Source organism: Drechmeria coniospora, chromosome 02, assembly GCF_001625195.1.
Source record: "Drechmeria coniospora strain ARSEF 6962 chromosome 02, whole genome shotgun sequence".
NCBI lineage: Eukaryota > Fungi > Ascomycota > Sordariomycetes > Hypocreales > Ophiocordycipitaceae > Drechmeria > Drechmeria coniospora.
In genome coordinates this window covers 5,915,462-5,932,948 of record NC_054390.1, presented here as the reverse complement: position 1 = coordinate 5,932,948, position 17,487 = coordinate 5,915,462, and the positions used below count along the sequence as shown (strand labels likewise).

The 17,487-nt window shown below is 54.8% G+C and overlaps 7 protein-coding genes across 7 annotated transcripts; 3 read left to right on the top strand and 4 right to left on the bottom strand.

Annotated features, from left to right (window-relative positions):
- Window positions 1-956: 956 nt before the first annotated feature.
- DCS_04719 (oligosaccharyltransferase alpha subunit) lies at window positions 957-2,535 on the bottom strand (the record flags this gene model as incomplete). Its single annotated transcript, XM_040802025.1, has 3 exons — window positions 957-1,227; window positions 1,281-2,132; window positions 2,189-2,535. 3 exons carry the CDS (start codon window positions 2,533-2,535, stop codon window positions 957-959), a joined length of 1,470 nt encoding a protein of 489 aa, XP_040657058.1.
- A 1,593-nt stretch (window positions 2,536-4,128) lies between these two features.
- On the top strand, window positions 4,129-6,363 carry DCS_04718 (hexokinase; the record flags this gene model as incomplete). Its single annotated transcript, XM_040802024.1, has 6 exons — window positions 4,129-4,168; window positions 4,714-4,836; window positions 4,892-4,917; window positions 4,971-5,381; window positions 5,430-5,884; window positions 5,940-6,363. 6 exons carry the CDS (start codon window positions 4,129-4,131, stop codon window positions 6,361-6,363), a joined length of 1,479 nt encoding a protein of 492 aa, XP_040657057.1.
- A 146-nt stretch (window positions 6,364-6,509) lies between these two features.
- Window positions 6,510-7,802, bottom strand: DCS_04717 (uncharacterized protein; the record flags this gene model as incomplete). Its single annotated transcript, XM_040802023.1, has 1 exon — window positions 6,510-7,802. The coding sequence occupies one exon, from the start codon at window positions 7,800-7,802 to the stop codon at window positions 6,510-6,512; it is 1,293 nt and encodes a 430-aa protein (XP_040657056.1).
- A 668-nt stretch (window positions 7,803-8,470) lies between these two features.
- DCS_04716 (vacuolar transporter chaperone 4) lies at window positions 8,471-10,974 on the top strand (the record flags this gene model as incomplete). Its single annotated transcript, XM_040802022.1, has 3 exons — window positions 8,471-8,974; window positions 9,056-10,639; window positions 10,693-10,974. 3 exons carry the CDS (start codon window positions 8,471-8,473, stop codon window positions 10,972-10,974), a joined length of 2,370 nt encoding a protein of 789 aa, XP_040657055.1.
- Window positions 10,975-11,400: 426 nt separating this feature from the next.
- DCS_04715 (cell division control protein 54) lies at window positions 11,401-14,558 on the bottom strand (the record flags this gene model as incomplete). Its single annotated transcript, XM_040802021.1, has 3 exons — window positions 11,401-13,259; window positions 13,318-14,181; window positions 14,234-14,558. 3 exons carry the CDS (start codon window positions 14,556-14,558, stop codon window positions 11,401-11,403), a joined length of 3,048 nt encoding a protein of 1,015 aa, XP_040657054.1.
- A 469-nt stretch (window positions 14,559-15,027) lies between these two features.
- DCS_04714 (clathrin adaptor complex) lies at window positions 15,028-15,752 on the top strand (the record flags this gene model as incomplete). Its single annotated transcript, XM_040802020.1, has 3 exons — window positions 15,028-15,145; window positions 15,215-15,452; window positions 15,512-15,752. 3 exons carry the CDS (start codon window positions 15,028-15,030, stop codon window positions 15,750-15,752), a joined length of 597 nt encoding a protein of 198 aa, XP_040657053.1.
- A 152-nt stretch (window positions 15,753-15,904) lies between these two features.
- DCS_04713 (translation initiation protein Sua5) lies at window positions 15,905-17,218 on the bottom strand (the record flags this gene model as incomplete). Its single annotated transcript, XM_040802019.1, has 1 exon — window positions 15,905-17,218. One exon carries the CDS (start codon window positions 17,216-17,218, stop codon window positions 15,905-15,907), a length of 1,314 nt encoding a protein of 437 aa, XP_040657052.1.
- Between the last annotated feature and the right edge of the window lie 269 nt (window positions 17,219-17,487).

The following is a 17,487-nucleotide window of genomic DNA, read 5'->3' as shown; positions in this document are numbered from 1 at the left end:
ACAACTAACTACCTGTACTTGGGTGCTCCGCATTGTAATGGACACACTATTATTACCCACCACCCAGGTACGGATGGATGTACATCGCTGTCCAGTTGTGAGCTCTGCTGGTAATAATAGGGCATGCATGGCCCCTCAGCAGCTGGTGCCGGCTTGATACATACAGTAATAACAGTACGTTCGCTCACAAACTCCGCTGCGCCAGCCAAAAGCAATTTTGGCCAGCGGATACAGCTAGTCAAACCGCAACCCCTGGACGTCCGGTTCAGTACCTACCTAGTACCTAATGCCTCGGAGGGTGATCACCCAGTAGCAGGTACCCAGTCCCTACCACGCAGCATCTCGTACAGTTGGGGGGCAAAAAGTATTTGCTCCTGTTTAGGTGCCACATTCCAAGTCCATTCAAACCTAATCTATTTTGTTAGTAATATAACAATAAATATTTCGTCTACCACCCCTCTACTGCAGCAATAATAGCCTCAACGCAATGGGGCATTGTATCAATCAGCTTCTAAACCTCGAAGATAACGAATCTATCGACTCGTCCTTCGAGACGTAGCTTGCAAATCCGTAATCGCAATTGCTGCGATAATTCCTTCCCTCGAGGCATCGTTACGGCTGCTTTGAGGCATTGTTATTGCTACGTTTGATGCGCATGTAGCTATTGAATTGCTACAATACTAACGACAATGATTAGATTTGATTAGACTTGGAATGTGGTACCTAATGGTGGGCAAATACTTTTTGCCACATACTGTAGGCTCGGCATCTTACCACCCAAGGCACGTACGCCGTATTGTCTTCCCTGGACGTGAGCGTCGACGAGCATGCGGCGAGGAATCGACTCAAGAATCTGTCAATTTATATTTTAAGACGCCGGATGATGTTACATTGCACAACGTGGCCCCAACATTCCGCCAACCGTTTAGGTGGTCATCACCTCGCTCAACTGCACTCTAGGAGAATCCTAGCTTCACTTGGCCGACTGCCCAGGCGGCAAAGCACACGGCCAACATGCTGGTAAAGACGACGGCAGGTTTGCGCAGCGTTCCAAAGAGCGTGGTATTGTATGTGATGATGATGTCGCGATCCCGAAACTCATCGACCAGGTTTCGCGCCTTGATGGTCACCGATGTTCGACCAACCGTGTCCAAGAAGGTTTTATGGACACCAACCGAGTACTCGGTGATGGCCGATTCCGGTACGCCCGTGAATGCCTTGACGTTCCTGCGAGCTTAGGCGTCAGATTTTGTTCCGTCATCAAGGACGATACGACTCACGTGGCCCCCTCTGGCAGCAGCACACGAATGTTGATGCGCTCATACTCGACACCCTCGACCTGTCTGGGCCCCTCGAGAAACGGGACCTTTAGGACGTAGCCGCCGGAAGGCGTCCTGCGCACCAAGCTGGCTGCGTTGGAGTTCCACCCGATGGTGAAGGGATATTTCCAACCACCATAAATGGGGTATCGCGTCTGGAGCTCAAGCAATGCCTCGCGCTTGTTGCTCCTAAATCTGGAAGTCGACACGTTGCCAATGACGTCGGTAAAGTAGGGATCGATGCTTCCCACCTGGAGCGGGACGCGAATATCCTGCAACGCCGAGGTGGGGGTCCCAGCATGCCTGGCTTGGGCCCAATCAACACGGTTAAAGGGTTTCGACAGGTTCGCACCTCGATGGTACATCGTGTATCTCTCCTCAAACGCGACGTTGCCTCCCCAGTGGCTCACTTCGATATCGCGCTCGAGGTTCGAGACGTGCGTGACCGGCTTGCTGAATTCGACTCGAACTTGCGCGGGAAAGACGTCACCGGGGGATTTCTCGGTAAAAGGGCCATAAATAAGCTTGGAGCCCTGCACAACAGGGAACTTTTCCGACGCTTTCTCGCCCGTGATCGCCGTGTAATCTGGAATGTTTGACGACGGCGCCTTGACTTCGGTCTTTTGCTTCGTCGTGGGGTAGGCGGACGAGGCGATGAGGGAGAAGTCGTAGACGAGGAACTGAACGTCATTCTGAGAAATGGAGGCGGGCAGAGGCGTGTACGCTTTCAGGTAGTAGAAGGAGATGCCGAGCGTCTGTTGGCTGCCAGGCTTGAGGGGAGCAGGCAGCTGAATGCGGTAGTATTGCATGTCACTGATGGGTCGGTCATCGAAATGTTCGTGACATGGAAGCTTCCGGGCAATACAAACCTGCTTGGGTCGTACTCAACTTCCTCAACCACGAAGGGACCGGCGTTGTCATCCTTGCGGTCGTTCACCTCGAAACCGCCAACCCTCGACATCTGGTCCGCGGTGAAAGGCAGGTAGTATTCATCTTGAGGCTCGTTGGAGACATTCTCAACGAGGACATTGACCTGCTCTTTCACGTAGTTCTTCTTGAGCGAGATGATGTGGACGAGATTGGCGTTCTTCAAGACTTGGGGCGGCAGGAAATCGCTGGGGAGTTGGATCTTGGAAGAGGTGGATAGAGATGCGCTGACAGTTGCAGAGGTTGCCAAGAGGCCGAAGATCGCCGATGCGACTGACAAGGGCTTCATGTTGACGAATGAGCGAAACGGACACACATTGACTGTGGACGTCCGGTTTGATGTGGGTGGTGAGGTCGTCGACAACCCAGCGCAAGCTCAGACCTCAGGCCCGAAAAGCATACGTTGCTGTTCAGCCAGGGCAAGCTTTGGAAAAGGAGCTCCTGGTTGGCCAATCAGGGCCATAACGGGAAAGCCCCGGCAGTAGGTAACTCCGCCTGCCGGAGACACGAATACATACTTAAGTACAGTAAGTACACCAAGTAATTCTGAAGTACAGTACTCTGTACAAGTACATGTACTTGCAAGTAATTATGGAGTACTTAAGTACTTGCACAGTACTTGCAGTATACTAGGTAGTAAGTACTGGACTTAGGTGGGTACTGTAAGTACTTACCTATGCTTGCCACGTTGTACTTAAGTTCTCTGTGCACTATTACCAGTATTACTGCGTACTTACTGTACTTACAGTACAGTACAAAGTACTGAGTACACCAAACAAGTCCAAGCACACACACGTACCTGCTACACCTCCGGAGTCCTGCAGGTAATTACAAACAGAGGCACTGAACTAGCACCGAGAGCTGTCAGCTACCAGATTACGGCAGCACTACCTACAAGTACTATGCATAAAAGTTCTAGTACCTCTTACGTGTAGTATTACTGGGTGTCTTTCAAGGCACGTATGCCATTATTTCAGGGCAGGTACGGTACCTAGTAAAATATGGGAGGTCCGGAGTGAAAACGGATGTTTTCAAGGAGGTACTCCGTAATAACCGTAATATACATATCCAGGCAGCTTGCCGCAATCGAAATGCAATCTGGAATAGGCTTCCGTTCAGCAATTGGCAACCGTTTTCTCCTTTTGCCGCCTGCTTGACGAGCTAAACTAGAGAGGTAGAAGCACGCGATATAACTTGGCGTGTTGCAAACGCTGCCTCAGCGAACAAGTCATGAACCGCCCATGGTGGTCGAGGCGAACAATGCGTTGCGTCGATTATTACTACACACATCCGTACTGTACAAGCAAGTATTACATTGTCCACCTACTTACTGTACTTACGTACTCCCTGTACTTCGTACAGTACAAGTACTTAGTTGTACATGTATATTTCTTGGTACGGAGTACTTAATTGTCGAACCAGGCTCCCTTTGGTACTAGGTACCTAAGTATAGTATTACTTGTACTTAAGTAATACGGAGCACTCCGTGCCTCTGCCTATCACTTACGGAGTACTTACGTAGTGGCTTGGGGCACGGAGTACAAGTAGGTGTACTTAAGTAAGTACATACTCCTTGCATCGTGGTAACGTATTGCTAGTCCCATAGCCTTTGGCTTGTTATTGGAGCTCCATGATGAGCGGTCAAACTTGATATTCGTCCCCCATCCTCACTCTCCTACCTTGCTATCTCGCACCGCCACCCGGCATCTACTTTCATACTTGATTCAAGATACAAACCTCCGAGACCGAAGCCCCCTAGAGCTCCTCTGTGCTCCTATTGCATCCATTTCCTCCACCTGCCGGCGTGTCGTTTAACCGCTCTCAACTCCTCAACAGCTCAACACTACAGCTACCCCTCCAAACCCCGCCATTCTCTGCCAAAATGGTTGGTCTGGGACCTCGCCCACAGCCAGCTAGGAAGGGTACGTTATGCTTTTTATTATTATGCTTATATATTCAAGTTGCTCCCCGTCCATTTCAATGCCCGCCCATCGGTATTTTGCGCGTGCCGACCGCGTCTTCATTCTGCCTGTGTGTGGGAATATGTTCGGTGGCCGCGGATGCTGGTGAACTGCCGCAATGCCAATCAAGACTTCTGCTCGATGGCATCGAATACGTCCATCATGCTACTGCCGATGGCCGCTGTCCCCGTTCCATTGGTGTTTTTCGTTGTCTAAACCCCCGCATGTACAGCTGGGCCACATGCGACAACCTGTCGCGCTCAGGGACATGTCGTGGGCCAAGCCCCTTGGAATCGGCAAGGACGGAGTTCACGTTGAGAAATGTGCCCATTGTTGGGAGCCAGTAGTGCCCAACTGCATGGTGCCTCTACCGGAAGCATGCCACTAACCGACCTACCCCTCTGTCAAATGACTGTGTATGGGGCGTCTCTGCAGAGCGGATTGAAGCAACTCTTTTACACATCTTTGATCTGGAGATGTTGCTGACGAAATACCCAACTTGTCAGGGTCTAAGGCGGACATCCCCAAGGATCTCCTCGAGCAGGTGAAGAGGCTAGAGGACCTCTTTACTGTCGACAAGAACAAGCTCAAGGAAATTACCGACCACTTCGTCTCGGAACTGGCCAAGGGTAGGGTGAACTTAGCAATCCGATGAATGGGCATGCGCTGACGTGGTTGGTCAAGGCTTGAGTGTGGAAGGCGGCAGTATCGTAAGTGAAATAAAAGCTAGGGGCTGCGAAAACCTCTTCTGACCTGAGGCCAGCCCATGAACCCTACCTGGGTCATGTCGTTTCCTGATGGCCATGAGACGGGAACCTTCCTTGCCCTCGACATGGGCGGCACCAACCTGCGAGTCTGTCAAATCACCTTGACGGACCGAAAATCCGAGTTCGACATCATCCAGTCCAAGTACCGCATGCCCGAGGAGCTCAAAACTGGCAACAGCGATGAGCTCTGGGAGTACATTGCCGACTGCCTGTACCAGTTTGTCGAGACTCACCACGGTGACTGTGCAAACATCGAAACCCTACCGCTGGGGTTCACCTTTTCCTACCCAGCCACCCAGGACCACATCGATGCTGGAATTCTTCAGCGATGGACCAAAGGATTTGACATTGCGGGCGTTGAGGGCGAGAACGTTGTACCCATGTTTGAGGCTGCTCTCGCGAAGCGTGTAAGTGTCCCGAGCTGAATTGACGGAACCATCGCTGAACACAACCAGGGGGTTCCTATTAAGTTGACAGCTTTGATTAACGACACTACCGGAACCTTGATTGCCTCCGCATACACCGACACCAAGATGAAGATTGGTTGCATTTTTGGAACCGGCTGCAACGCGGCTTACATGGAAGATTGTGGCTCCATCCCAAAGCTTTCTCACATGAACCTCCCTGCCGACACTCCCATGGCCATCAACTGCGAATGGGGCGCCTTTGACAACGAGCACAAGGTTCTTCCCAGGACCGAGTTTGACAAGGCCATCGACCGCGACTCTCCTCGCCCTGGTCAGCAGGCCTTCGAGAAGATGATTGCCGGTCTCTATCTGGGCGAGATTTTCCGGCTTGTCATGGTGGACCTTCACGACAACAAAGACGTGCACATTTTCGAGGGCCAGGACATATCTCATTTGCGCAAAGCGTACACGCTGGACTCTTCATTCCTGTCCGCCATCGAGGAGTAAGGAAGCCTGAATGGCTATAACACTCTCAGGGGCACTGCTAATGTTGGCCAGGGATCCGTTTGAGAATCTCCAAGAGACGTCTGACCTTTTCTCGTCCAAATTGAGCATTTCTTGCACGCGGCCTGAGCTGGAGCTCATTCGACGCCTTGCTGAGCTCATTGGCACCCGTGCTGCCCGTCTGTCCGCCTGCGGTGTCGCCGCCATCTGCAAGAAGAAGGGCTACAAGTCTTGCCACGTCGGCGCTGACGGCTCCGTCTTCAACAAGTACCCTCACTTCAAGGCTCGAGGCGCACAGGCCCTCCGCGAGATTCTTGACTGGCCCGAGAGGACCAACACCAACGAAGAGGATCCCATCGAAATCCTTGCCGCGGAAGACGGTAGCGGCGTCGGCGCCGCGCTCATTGCCGCGCTGACTCTGAAGAGAGTCAAGGCTGGGAATATGGCGGGTATACTGCATCCTGAGAATTTCAAGTAAGGAATGGCGGCATCGCTTTCGTGGATTGCGCCGAGTGGCCTACCAAACAGGGGTTGACGAAGAATGATGCGGGCAGCCAAAGCCATATGGCGAAATGATGTAAAATTGATGTTGGCTCTTACGGGAACCACCAGAATGAGGTTGCTCTAACCCATGAAAGTGCATATTGGCAGCCTGTATTTGTCCAACGTCCAGTACCTTCGCCGAACGCCTTCCCATTCGCCCTTTCCACCTTCTTTCAGGTTGGACATGTCGACATCAATCTCCTCCCACTCGAGGTCCATGCCTGCGTCAGCGCAATGCATCTCGACAACCTTGGTGTAGACATCGTAGCATATTCTCCTGTCGGCCCCCAGCCCATTGAAGAAGCTGAAGCGCCCTTCCTGGTCCAGCAGGCCGGGAACATGCTCGGTAAAAAAGTTGCGCAGTTGCGCATAGTCCTCCCCAAACGTATCAAAGTAAATCGCATCATAGAGCTCGCCGGCCTCGAGGAGTTTCGGTACAACGTCCTGCCACCTGCCAGCGTGTACCTTGTACGCGCCCTGTTCGGGCGCGCTCTGTTCCCAATTGGGGCCAAACTTGGACTCTTGCTTGGTGAAAAGGTCGAGCACAGCAGGGTGCGCTTCGATAATGTGATGGCGCGAGGGCTTCAGGTCGGCAAACATACCGTCGATGATGCCCATGCCGAAGCCAATGTTGAGGATGCGCTTCCCGGGCTGGGCATCGGGTATAAGTGAGGCAACGGAGCGGCGCATGATGTCTGTTTCCCAAGCCATCATGACGCCGTTCATGTCCGAGTCTAGTAGCTTCCCGGATTCGAATGTCAGTGATGATTGAAGATACTCTTCGCTCGTGACAGGCTTCTCCTTCGCATCAGGAGGCACAAATTTGCGGTGCTCTTGACCGACTACGTCGGCGTCCTCTTGGCTTTCCAAACCAGAAGCCCCATGCTCGTCGGATACCTCCTCTCCAGTCTCACCTCCGGCCTCCTCCCCAGCCTCGGAATCCGAGGAAAGCTCCTCGTACCCCTCCATGAGAGCAAAGAGGAGTTCCGCCCGGACGCCTGCATCCACGCACATGTCGTACAACGCCCTGCACCCCAGCCGTTGGGCGACGCATCCTGGCGTCTCGTTGTTGGCATCGACATCATTCCATATGGCGCCTGAAAAGAAGAGCTCTTGCAACGTCTCCCTAGCCTTCTCGACGCAGTTGTCGTCCGCGCCGTCTTGATCGATGGCTGGCCCGCATGATCGAATCGCGGCGTGGAGGGGCGTCTCGCCTGTCGTCGGATCCTGAACGCTAGCTCTGCCCCGAATATCCAAAAGTTTCTTCAGGCCGGCGACGTCATGGTCCCAGGCACGGTCAAGGACGTCGCGGATGTCTGGTGGACAGTCGGGGGAGACGCAAGATGATATCGAATTGCACGCTGCGGGAGCCATGACGGTGGTAGCCCGTATTTCCGAGGACTCTATCCGTGAGTGGTTGTCTCTCAAGACAGCGAGGAACCGAAAATATTCAATTGGTCGTGTCCGCCGCGGCGCCCGTCGATGCTGAAAGTTGCAGACCTCGAAGAAAAAGTCGTCGTGATTCAACACTTTCTTTCATCAATGTGTGGTGCCCCGCCGCCGAATCCGGACCAGTCTCGGAGAGTCGACGCAGCGACAACGGTTACAGCGGTCAGATGGACCGCTACAGTGGATGTTTGGCCATGTTTGCTCCGTAAGCTGCCAGAAACCTGCCAGAAACCCGCCACAACACCCCTCCTGCACGAACGTTGCCGTGGTGGGGGGGTTTCGCGGGATAATTGGCATCAGAAAGTACATGCTAATACGTGGTGATTGGCGCCTACAGGTAGGTACCTCGTCAACCCTTCAACCAACTCGCGAATAAATAGTGGGGTCCATGTATACAGGCCGTTCGATCTCGACCGTATCTTGACCCTTGCCTCGTGCATCGTCACATCTGCTGCAAGACGGCCCTGCACTGTCATCTTGCCGCGGCTCAAAATCTCTTATCGGGTGAGCACCCCCTCCTAATATCCTGCACCGCATGGTCTGGCCCTCGTGCGCAGCTCAGAGCTACAAGACAACCATTGCTACGGGCGCCCATGCTGATCATCAAGGACCTTAGGAAGCGCGACGAGACTTGGACTGCCGCAACGGTGTCCAAGTTTCAGGCCCAACCGGGCGTTGTGGTGATGAAGTTCGGCGAGCAGCTCCGGTCGAGCGTCATCCGCGAGTATCAATGGTACTACATTGACTACAACGGTCTCAAGGCCGACCTCAAGCATGCCACCGGACCGACGGGCGAATGGACCGAGGAGGACGAGACTCGCTTCGTCGGAAAACTTGAGACGGAACTTGAAAAGGTGCACACGAAGCAGCAGGTCAAGGCCATGGAGATTTCGCGCCGCATCGCTGTCAGCGAAAGCGAGGTCAAGGACGTCGTCAACCGCCTCAACGAGCGCGGCCTGGGCGAGGATGGCCCAAGCGAAGAGGAGTTTATGCTGCTGGAAGAAGACCTCAGCGACATCATCGCCGACGTCCACGACCTCGCCAAGTTCGTCCAGCTCAATTACACCGGCTTTTACAAAATCATCAAGAAGCATGATGTGAGCCTGCCCGCGTGTGATTTCCCAACCGACGTTCCTCCAGGCGTATAGCTGACTTGAACCAACCATTGATGAATGCAGAAAGCCACCGGTTGGCACCTACGACCGGCTTTTGATACCCGGCTCAAGGCCAAGCCCTTTTATAAGGAGAACTACGACGCATCTGTCATCGGGCTGTCCAAGCTGTACGATCTGGTCCGAACGCGTGGCAATCCTGTCAAGGGCGACAGCGCCGCTGGCGGATCCCAGGCCAACTTCGTGCGCCAGACGACCAAGTACTGGGTCCATCCGGATAACGTGACCGAGCTGAAACTCATCATTCTCAAGCACTTGCCAGTGCTGGTGTTTAACGCGAGCAAGGAGTTTGAGCAGCAGGACTCGGCCATCACCTCCATCTATTACGACAACCCCGAGAAATGGGACTTGTACGAGGGTCGATTGAAGAAGACCGAGGGTGCCGAGGCCATCCGTCTCCGTTGGTATGGTGGCATGCAGACGGAGACCATTTTTGTCGAGCGAAAAACTCATCGAGAAGACTGGACGGGCGAAAAGTCGGTGAAAGCTCGGTTCGCTCTCAAGGAGAAGAACGTCAATGCTTACTTGAAGGGAGAACTACTACCGGCGGCCATCTTTGAGAAGGCACGAAAGGAGGGCAAGAAGTCCGAAAAGTCCATTGACGAGAACCAGCGGCTGGCGGCGGAAATACAGTACTCAATCCTCAAGAAAGGCTACAAACCCGTCTGCCGCTCATTCTACAATCGAACTGCTTTTCAGCTCCCCGCAGATGCCCGCGTCAGGATCTCTCTGGATACGGAGTTGACAATGGTTCGCGAGGATAATTTGGACGGTCGGATCCGGTCCGGTGACAACTGGCGACGGATGGATATTGGTATTGACTACCCTTTCTCCCAGTTGGCCCCCGAGGATATAGTGCGGTTCCCGTATGCCGTCTTGGAGGTCAAGCTTCAGACGCAGATGGGACAAGAGCCGCCGGAGTGGGTTCGCCAGCTGATCTCCTCGCATCTGGTCGAGTCGGTCCCCAAGTTCTCGAAGTTTATTCATGGCACGGCATGCCTTTTCCCTGATCGAATCAACCTTCTTCCTTTCTGGATGCCCCAGATGGACGTGGACATTCGAAAACTTGTCATGCATGACTTCGGCATTCGCCGACCTGGTCAACCAGGCACGACGACGACGTCCGACGACGAAGAGGACATGGACTCGGATGATGAAGTCATACGACCTGTCCGCGCTAGTCCATCGAATGAGCAGCCGAGGACACACGCACTTCCGACTGATACCGAAGGCCAGACGGTGGATCTGCAGGCGACAAACGAGGACTATCCCATATATGATTCCGATGACGAGTACGATGAAAATTACGAGCTGGAGGAAGCCAGACGAATCGGCGGATGGCATTTCTTCTCGACTCTCGTCTCAACCAAGGCCCGTGCCTTTGGCGCTGATGCCGTCAACGCCCTCAAGCACTTGGTGCCTTCCTCTCGCAGTACGGAGGTGCCCCGTAGTGCGCGCCTGCAGATGCTGTTTGGTTCTGGAGCCATTCAGGAGAGGAGGTTTAAGGCGCCAAAGGGCAAAAAGATTTACGTCCCTGTTCGAGTCGAGCCCAAGGTGTACTTTGCAGCAGAGAGGACATTTCTCGGATGGGTAAGTCTTACCTGTGCTGACACTGCCTGCTCCTTTGAACTAACATTTCGGAGCTGGAATATTCCATCTATATCGGGACAATTGCGGTTACACTACTGAACTTTGGCTCCCACCCCACATCCCTGTCGTTCTGGGCAGCCGGTATTTTCACACTGCTCGCCATCGCAAGTCTTTGCTACTCCGTCGGAGTCTATCTGTTCCGAAGTAGGTCAATCCGGAACCGCAAAGCTACTCGGTACTACGACAAGTGGGGTCCAAGTGTGCTCTGCGCCGCGCTCTTCGTCGCAGTGGCACTCAACTTTGCGTTGGAGGGCCACGAGAGGAAGATGTGGTGAAAGATGGCTCAGGGATATCATTTTATACTTGAATATGCAGTAGACCTTGTGCAGATCAACACTGGTGGGGTGGCCACTATTGAACACGGGCGAAGGAAAGGAGATTCGGTCGGGTACATAGCTGGGTGTGAGCGATACGTTTGTTGGATATTGAAATATTGGATGTATAAAGCCAGAAGACAATCTGTAGCCAGTATGCAACAGAGTTGTGTTTGTTGATTTGTCCGTCTGAGCCGCATGGCACGGATAAAGAGTGCTGTGCGCGTGCACACTCTGATTTCCATTTCCTCTATGGATAACACAACATGCAGAAAAAAACAAGTACCGGTATTCGCAAACGCCTCAACAGTTCCTTACCAAAAAAAATCTCCAAACCAAGTTCAGCATTAATTCTCCAATCTCGCCAAACGCACAGAGGTGCGCAGGTTATGCCACTGACGTTACTCTCCTCACGTTCCTCCTCGCTCCCTCGCCTGTCACCATGATGGCATTCTCGGCCTCAAGCGCTCGCATCACCTCGTTGAACTCGGACGTCTCAATCGGCATACTGGCGCCCTCACTCAACCGTTTGGACACGTCGCCCCAGCGGACGGTGTTGCCGCCAGCCGTCATCTCATCGAGCAGCGCCAGCATTGCATCCTTGAGCTCGGCTTGGCGCTTCCGGTCGGCAGCGCTGGTGCCCTCGGTCAGGAGGCTCATGTCAATCCTGCCTTGGGCATCCGTGGCGGCTGTTTTGAGCGCCGCTTGAATGAGGCGGTTGGCTTCACGCACGTCGTCACGCGTGACCGTCTCCGAGAGGCGCATCTTGGCGTGGGCCTCAGCCAGGCGAATCATGCTCTCGAGTTGCCTCGTCGTGGCTGTGATGCGTTTGTCGGCTGAGCGGACGTCTTGGCCTAGGGCACGCATAGCAACGTAGCACTCGACCAGCTCCTGAGAGGCTTCGGAGGAGATGGTAGGGTGAATCCGAGAGCGGGCATAGGAGATGTATGAGGTCAAAAACTCGACAGGGAGGATGTCATTGTCGGTCGGCGCCGAGTGCGGTTTGTCCTCGAGGTAAAGAGACAGAAGATGCTTAGCGAGACGCTTGTCGGCCTTCTCATCAACGCGGTCGAGAATGAGATAGACGAGATCGAAACGCGAGAGTAACGTTGGGGGGAGATCAATATTTTGCGGCACGGAAAGATCAGGGTTGTATCGACTGCCAATCGGGTTGGCCGAGGCGAGGATGCTGCTTCTCGCGTTCAACGTGGTGATGATGCCGGCCTTGGCGATGGAAACGGTTTGCTGTTCCATGACTTCATGCAGGACTGAGCGCGTGGCGTCGGACATCTTGTCAAACTCGTCGATGCAGCAGACGCCGCCGTCAGACAGGACCAACGCACCGGACTCGAGTACCAGTTGACGAGTCTCTGGGTCGCGCGTCACGTAGGCTGTGAGACCGACAGCCGAGGATCCCTTTCCGCTGGTGTAGATGCCGCGGGGCGCAATCTTGTGGACGTATGACAGCATCTGCGATTTGGAAGTCGACGGGTCACCGCAGAGCAGAACGTTGATGTCGCCTCTGTACTTTGGGCTGCCGCCTTTTTGGAAGGTCTTGTTGGCACCCCCGAAAAGCTGGAGCAGAATTCCCTTTTTGACATCGTCCATTTCGTAGATGGAGGGGGCGAGGGATCGTGAGAGAAGATCATAGATGTCATCGCGAGCTGCCGTCTCCCGAATTTTGGTCTCTTCCTCAGGGGTGATGACACGCGTCTCCTCCAGCTCATTGTCATTGGCTTCGGCATCCTCGTCGCCCTCGACGCCAATCGTCGACGTGTCGACGCCCATGCGTTTCTTGTCCACTTTTTGGACATGCAGGACGTCGACATAGGTCTTGTACACGCTCTTGAGAGCGCGCTGGCGAGGGTTCACACGGACGGGGCTGACACGAAATATACCCGTCAACTCAACACGGTCACCAGCCTTGCAGAAGTCGACGAGCTCATTGTAGACGCAGACGGAGACCGAGTGGGGCGTTTGGCCAGCGGGGACAGCATCGGGGGTCTCCTGCAGCTTGATGACCTGCTTGTCTTCGAAAGAGCATCTGTTGTGGACAATTTGCATCGAGTTCTTGGAATCGCAGATTTGGCGTGGACACTCAGTTGGCTCGCGGATTTTGCCACGGTCGAGGCCGACATTGACTGAGTGATTGCAGACGTTGCAGCGGAAGAAAGCATCCTTCATGTCGGGGATGACAGGCGTCGTTCGAATGACCAGACCCTTGATGCATATTAGGCGATCCATGTCTGTTTCTTGTGAGTACTGGCATTCACTAAAGACCGGGTCAGTGAGGTGGATGCTAACCGGTTGGATTCAAGTCCCTCAGGTTTGTCGATTTTTCGAGACCGAAAGGTCTCACGACGTAAATCGATGAAGCAACCTGGTCTTCCAGGGATGGCTGCTGTTCCTGCGTTGGACGCGGTGTTGCGGGATCATCGAGGCGGTCAGAGCTGGGGAAAACGGGCTCCGAGCTCGGCGTATGTTGTGCACCTTGGTTTCCAGCGCTACTCTGCGATTGCCGGCCTCGAATACCTTCGTTGCGTGCAATCTCGACCATCAAGTCGTGAACAGATTGATCCATCACCGGCACAATTTCCTGTGGGTACGCCTGAATTTGGTGCCACATCTTTCGCGTGGGCGGGTATAGATTCAAGTCTGCGATGTCAACATAAAGCCTTGTCGTTCCCAGCAGGAGCATATTCTCTAGGGCCTCCCAGTATGGTTTAGACTCCGCATCGGGTGCGGCTGCGACGTCCTCATCCGAGAAGCCATCGCGGTACATGCGATATTTTTGCGTAAAGTTGCGCAGAAATTCCTTGAACGAGGCAAAAGTATCGTCGATAGACACTGTTGTACCCCAAATGAGGCTCTGTCCCTGGCCGCCAAGAAGGTCGGCCTCTGAGGTGTCAGGATCTCGGTTGACGTAAGAGGCAGCGTCAGACCCCGGCGTTTGGCCTTCTCGCACAACGCGGCCAGCGTCGTCAAGAATGACACGGCGGGGAGCGCGAGGGGTTCTTGAGGCGTCGGAATTGAGATCTCCGCGCCTCTGAACTACACGATCTCTCTGCGATCCAATGAATAGGCCGCTACTTTCACTCCGCAGTTCGGATTGTTGCCGCAGGGAGCGACCCGGGCTTGAACTTGGCTCGTATCGGATGGGTGACGATTCTGTGCTCGTCAGTAACTGCCGCGCGATGCCAATTTCGATTGCGAGACTCACCACCGGCAAGACCATGGTTGGCCCTCGGGGTTCTTTGAGAGTCATCGTAGGGAGTTTGGGAATTCGTCATCTGCCGCAACGGTGAGCTCGGGGTTGCGTCGTCACTAGCCGTGTCTTGGCTGCCTGTCATCTGCCGCAGCGGCGACGACACATCTCCTCCTTGGCCATTCTGGGTTCCAGCAGCAGGCGAGGACTGGAAGAAGAGCGGACTTGAGGCAAGTTGTGTCGGCTGGCGGGGAGTATTGGCGGATTCTGATGGATTCGCAGAGCGGCGCGGCGTGCCAGACTGCGAACTTCGCAGTCGACGGTTCGACGGCGAAGACATGGTGTCGTATGGTAGAGATGTATGACGACCTCGGATATGTCGACTGTGAACGGTTTTTAATCGATGAAATGAATCAGATCCAAGTACATCCACGACACGTGCGGAGAAGGCAGAGCGCAGAGCGGCAAGGGGAGAGAGGGGCACTTCAAGATGACACAAGTCGATTCGCGAGACGCGTAAAGTGGTTTTCTCACGCGCTGTCGCCCATTAATCTCGACGGCTGGTCCGTGCGCACGCGTCCAATCGCTGGAGCACGGGCAAAGTTCTTCCGGTATCGATTTGTACGAGTGGCGGGATGTGGCCGACAAGTCGCAGCTGTGGCTGGAGATATGTGGCTGAGTACAGCGTTAGGCGCTATCCATTCAGCGACGACCAAGATGCGAGCCGCAAGGTGGCAGCTAATCGAGCAACAGCAAACCCGCAACCTGTGTCAAGTTAGAATCGTTGCAGACGAACAACAGCCGCAGCCATGTCTCCCGGAATGACGCTATTCTCCGTGCAGGCGGTCCTCATTCTCAGCACCGAGGACGGCGCTCGCATCTTTGCCAAGTACTATTCTCCTCCCCACAGCACCGGAGCTGCTGCTGGTACGTTGGCTCCCAAGCTCCCTTCTCGATGACTCCCTTCTCTCCGATGCTCACTCCGACATGACGAAGGCGCGGGCGCATCATCAAACCCGTACCCGGATCTCAAGGCTCAGAAGGCTTTTGAAAAGGGCCTCATCGACAAGACGTCCAAGCAGACTGGAGACATCATCTTGTACGACAACCGGATCGTCCTGTACAAGCTCGAGTCCGACATCATGCTGTACGTTGTCGGCAGCCTCGACGAGAACGAAATCCTATTGTACAATACCGTCCTTGCGCTGCGAGACTCTCTTCACCTCCTCTTCAAGTCCGTCCTACTCCCTTCTGCCTGGTCTTGGACGCACTCGCACTGACGTTTCCTGGCAGGCAATCCGTCGACAAGCGGACCATCATCGAAAACTACGACCTTGTCTCCCTTGCCATCGACGAAATCGTCGACGACGGCATCGTTCTCGAGACAGACCCCACCATCATTGTCCAGCGCGTCAGCAGGGCGCCCACCCAGGACATACCCCTCGGCCGCATCGACCTCAGTGAACAAGGTGTCAACAACCTGGCCCAGCTCGGCAAGTCGAAGCTGGCCGATTGGCTACGGCAGGGGCTGTGAGGGATGGAGGAGGGTATCTTGGTCTTCCATTGTTTCTGCTTCACGTTGTCTTAGCGCCGTACGGGAACGCGAATCCGAAACCATTCACGTGCCGTCGAGATGGTGGCGAGTTCTCATGGTGGATGGAAACTTATCCAACGCGCTAGCCGTCTCTATGTTCTAACCTCCGACGCTGCTTTGCGTAGCCGGTTCATGACTGCTGCGGCGATGTCGAGCTCGTCGTCTATGCCCTCTACGAATATCGTATCTGCGCCGCGCCGGTCGAGCTCCCTCAAGGCAGAGAAGAGTCCCTGGGCGATAACCCTCGTGTCCGTTCCCAGCGCTATGTCAAAGATCTGGCCGATGACGGACCCATGACGGCTCTTGAGGTCGCCCTGGAGGATGTCGTACGACGTCTCTAGTCGCTGAATTCCATTTTGTCCATCGCTCTGCCTGGAGATGGATCGCAGCTCATCACTGTGGAACCCTGCAGCCGGCTTCCAGTTCCTAGTTCGAATGACCCCGATCCTCCGGGATGCGCAGCCGTTGGTTTGGCGAGTAGAATCCTTCGTAGCGGCGCAGGCCATGTCGATGTCGGTGGCAACTACACCATCGCCACTGCCGGGTCGATATGAAGACTCGTACAACACCACCTTCGCCCTGGGGCTGTAATGCTTATATTTCATACCCGGCGCCCGCGGAGCTGCTTTGCCTTCCTCCGTGACGTCCTTGTACGCCTTGGAAACGTTATTCCATCCGGGGCAGCTCCGGATTTCTTCCATGCTGACGCCCCCTGGCCGCAGCACGACGGGTGGGTCGCAGAGTCCGTCGACGACGGTGCTCTCTACGCCGACCTGGGAGGCGCCGCCGTCGAGGACAAGCTCGATCCGCCCGTCCAGATCATCCTTGACGTGCTGCGCCATGGTAGGCGACGGCCTGGTCGACGCGTTTGCCGACGGGGCGGCGAGCGGGACGCCGGCAAGTTTAATGAGAGTCAAGGCGAGGGGAGACGATGGCATCCGGACGCCAAACGTTTTGAGCCCGGCCGTGACTTCGGGCGCAAGCGGCGATGGCTCCGGATTGGGCAGCAAAATAGTCAACGGACCCGGCCAGAAGCGTTCTATCAGAGGCCTGTACTTGGCCGGGATGACATCTTCGCCGGCGTCGTCACCACCCAGCAAGCTCCTCAGCATCGCCAGGTCCGCTATATGGATGATGAGGGGGTTGTCTAATGGCCGTCCCTTGGCAGCATATATGCCCCGGACGGACGCGCTCCTCGTCGCATCTGCCCCCAGCCCGTAGACCGTCTCCGTAGGAAACGCGACGGGCGTGTCTCTGGTCCTCAGGTGTTTGGCTGCTGGCTCGAGGACCTTCAGCGCCTCTGCTCCCGGCTGTACGCGCCACTGCTCCAGTTTCGCAAGGCCTTTGGTGTCTGCGAAGCAGCCGGGCGGTCCCTCGCCGGGTACCCTGACGACCCGCGTTTCCATGGCGGACAACCGAAGGGCAGCAGTTGTCGCCGGAAAGATTTTGAAGACGTTGCCAAGGGCCGATTTACGTGCAGCCGTATTCGCCAGTGTTAAAGGCCTTGCCCAAAGCTACACGCCGACGCCGCAACGTTGTACCTGCAAGTGAAATAATAGCCTGGCAGCACGTCGAGGATTTGTGTTGCAGTAAAACAAATCAGCGGTCGTGGCGAGGCGCGGTGTAGATTCGTTAAGTTGCTTGTTGTCGGACGCGTCACAGGAAAATTTCGAAG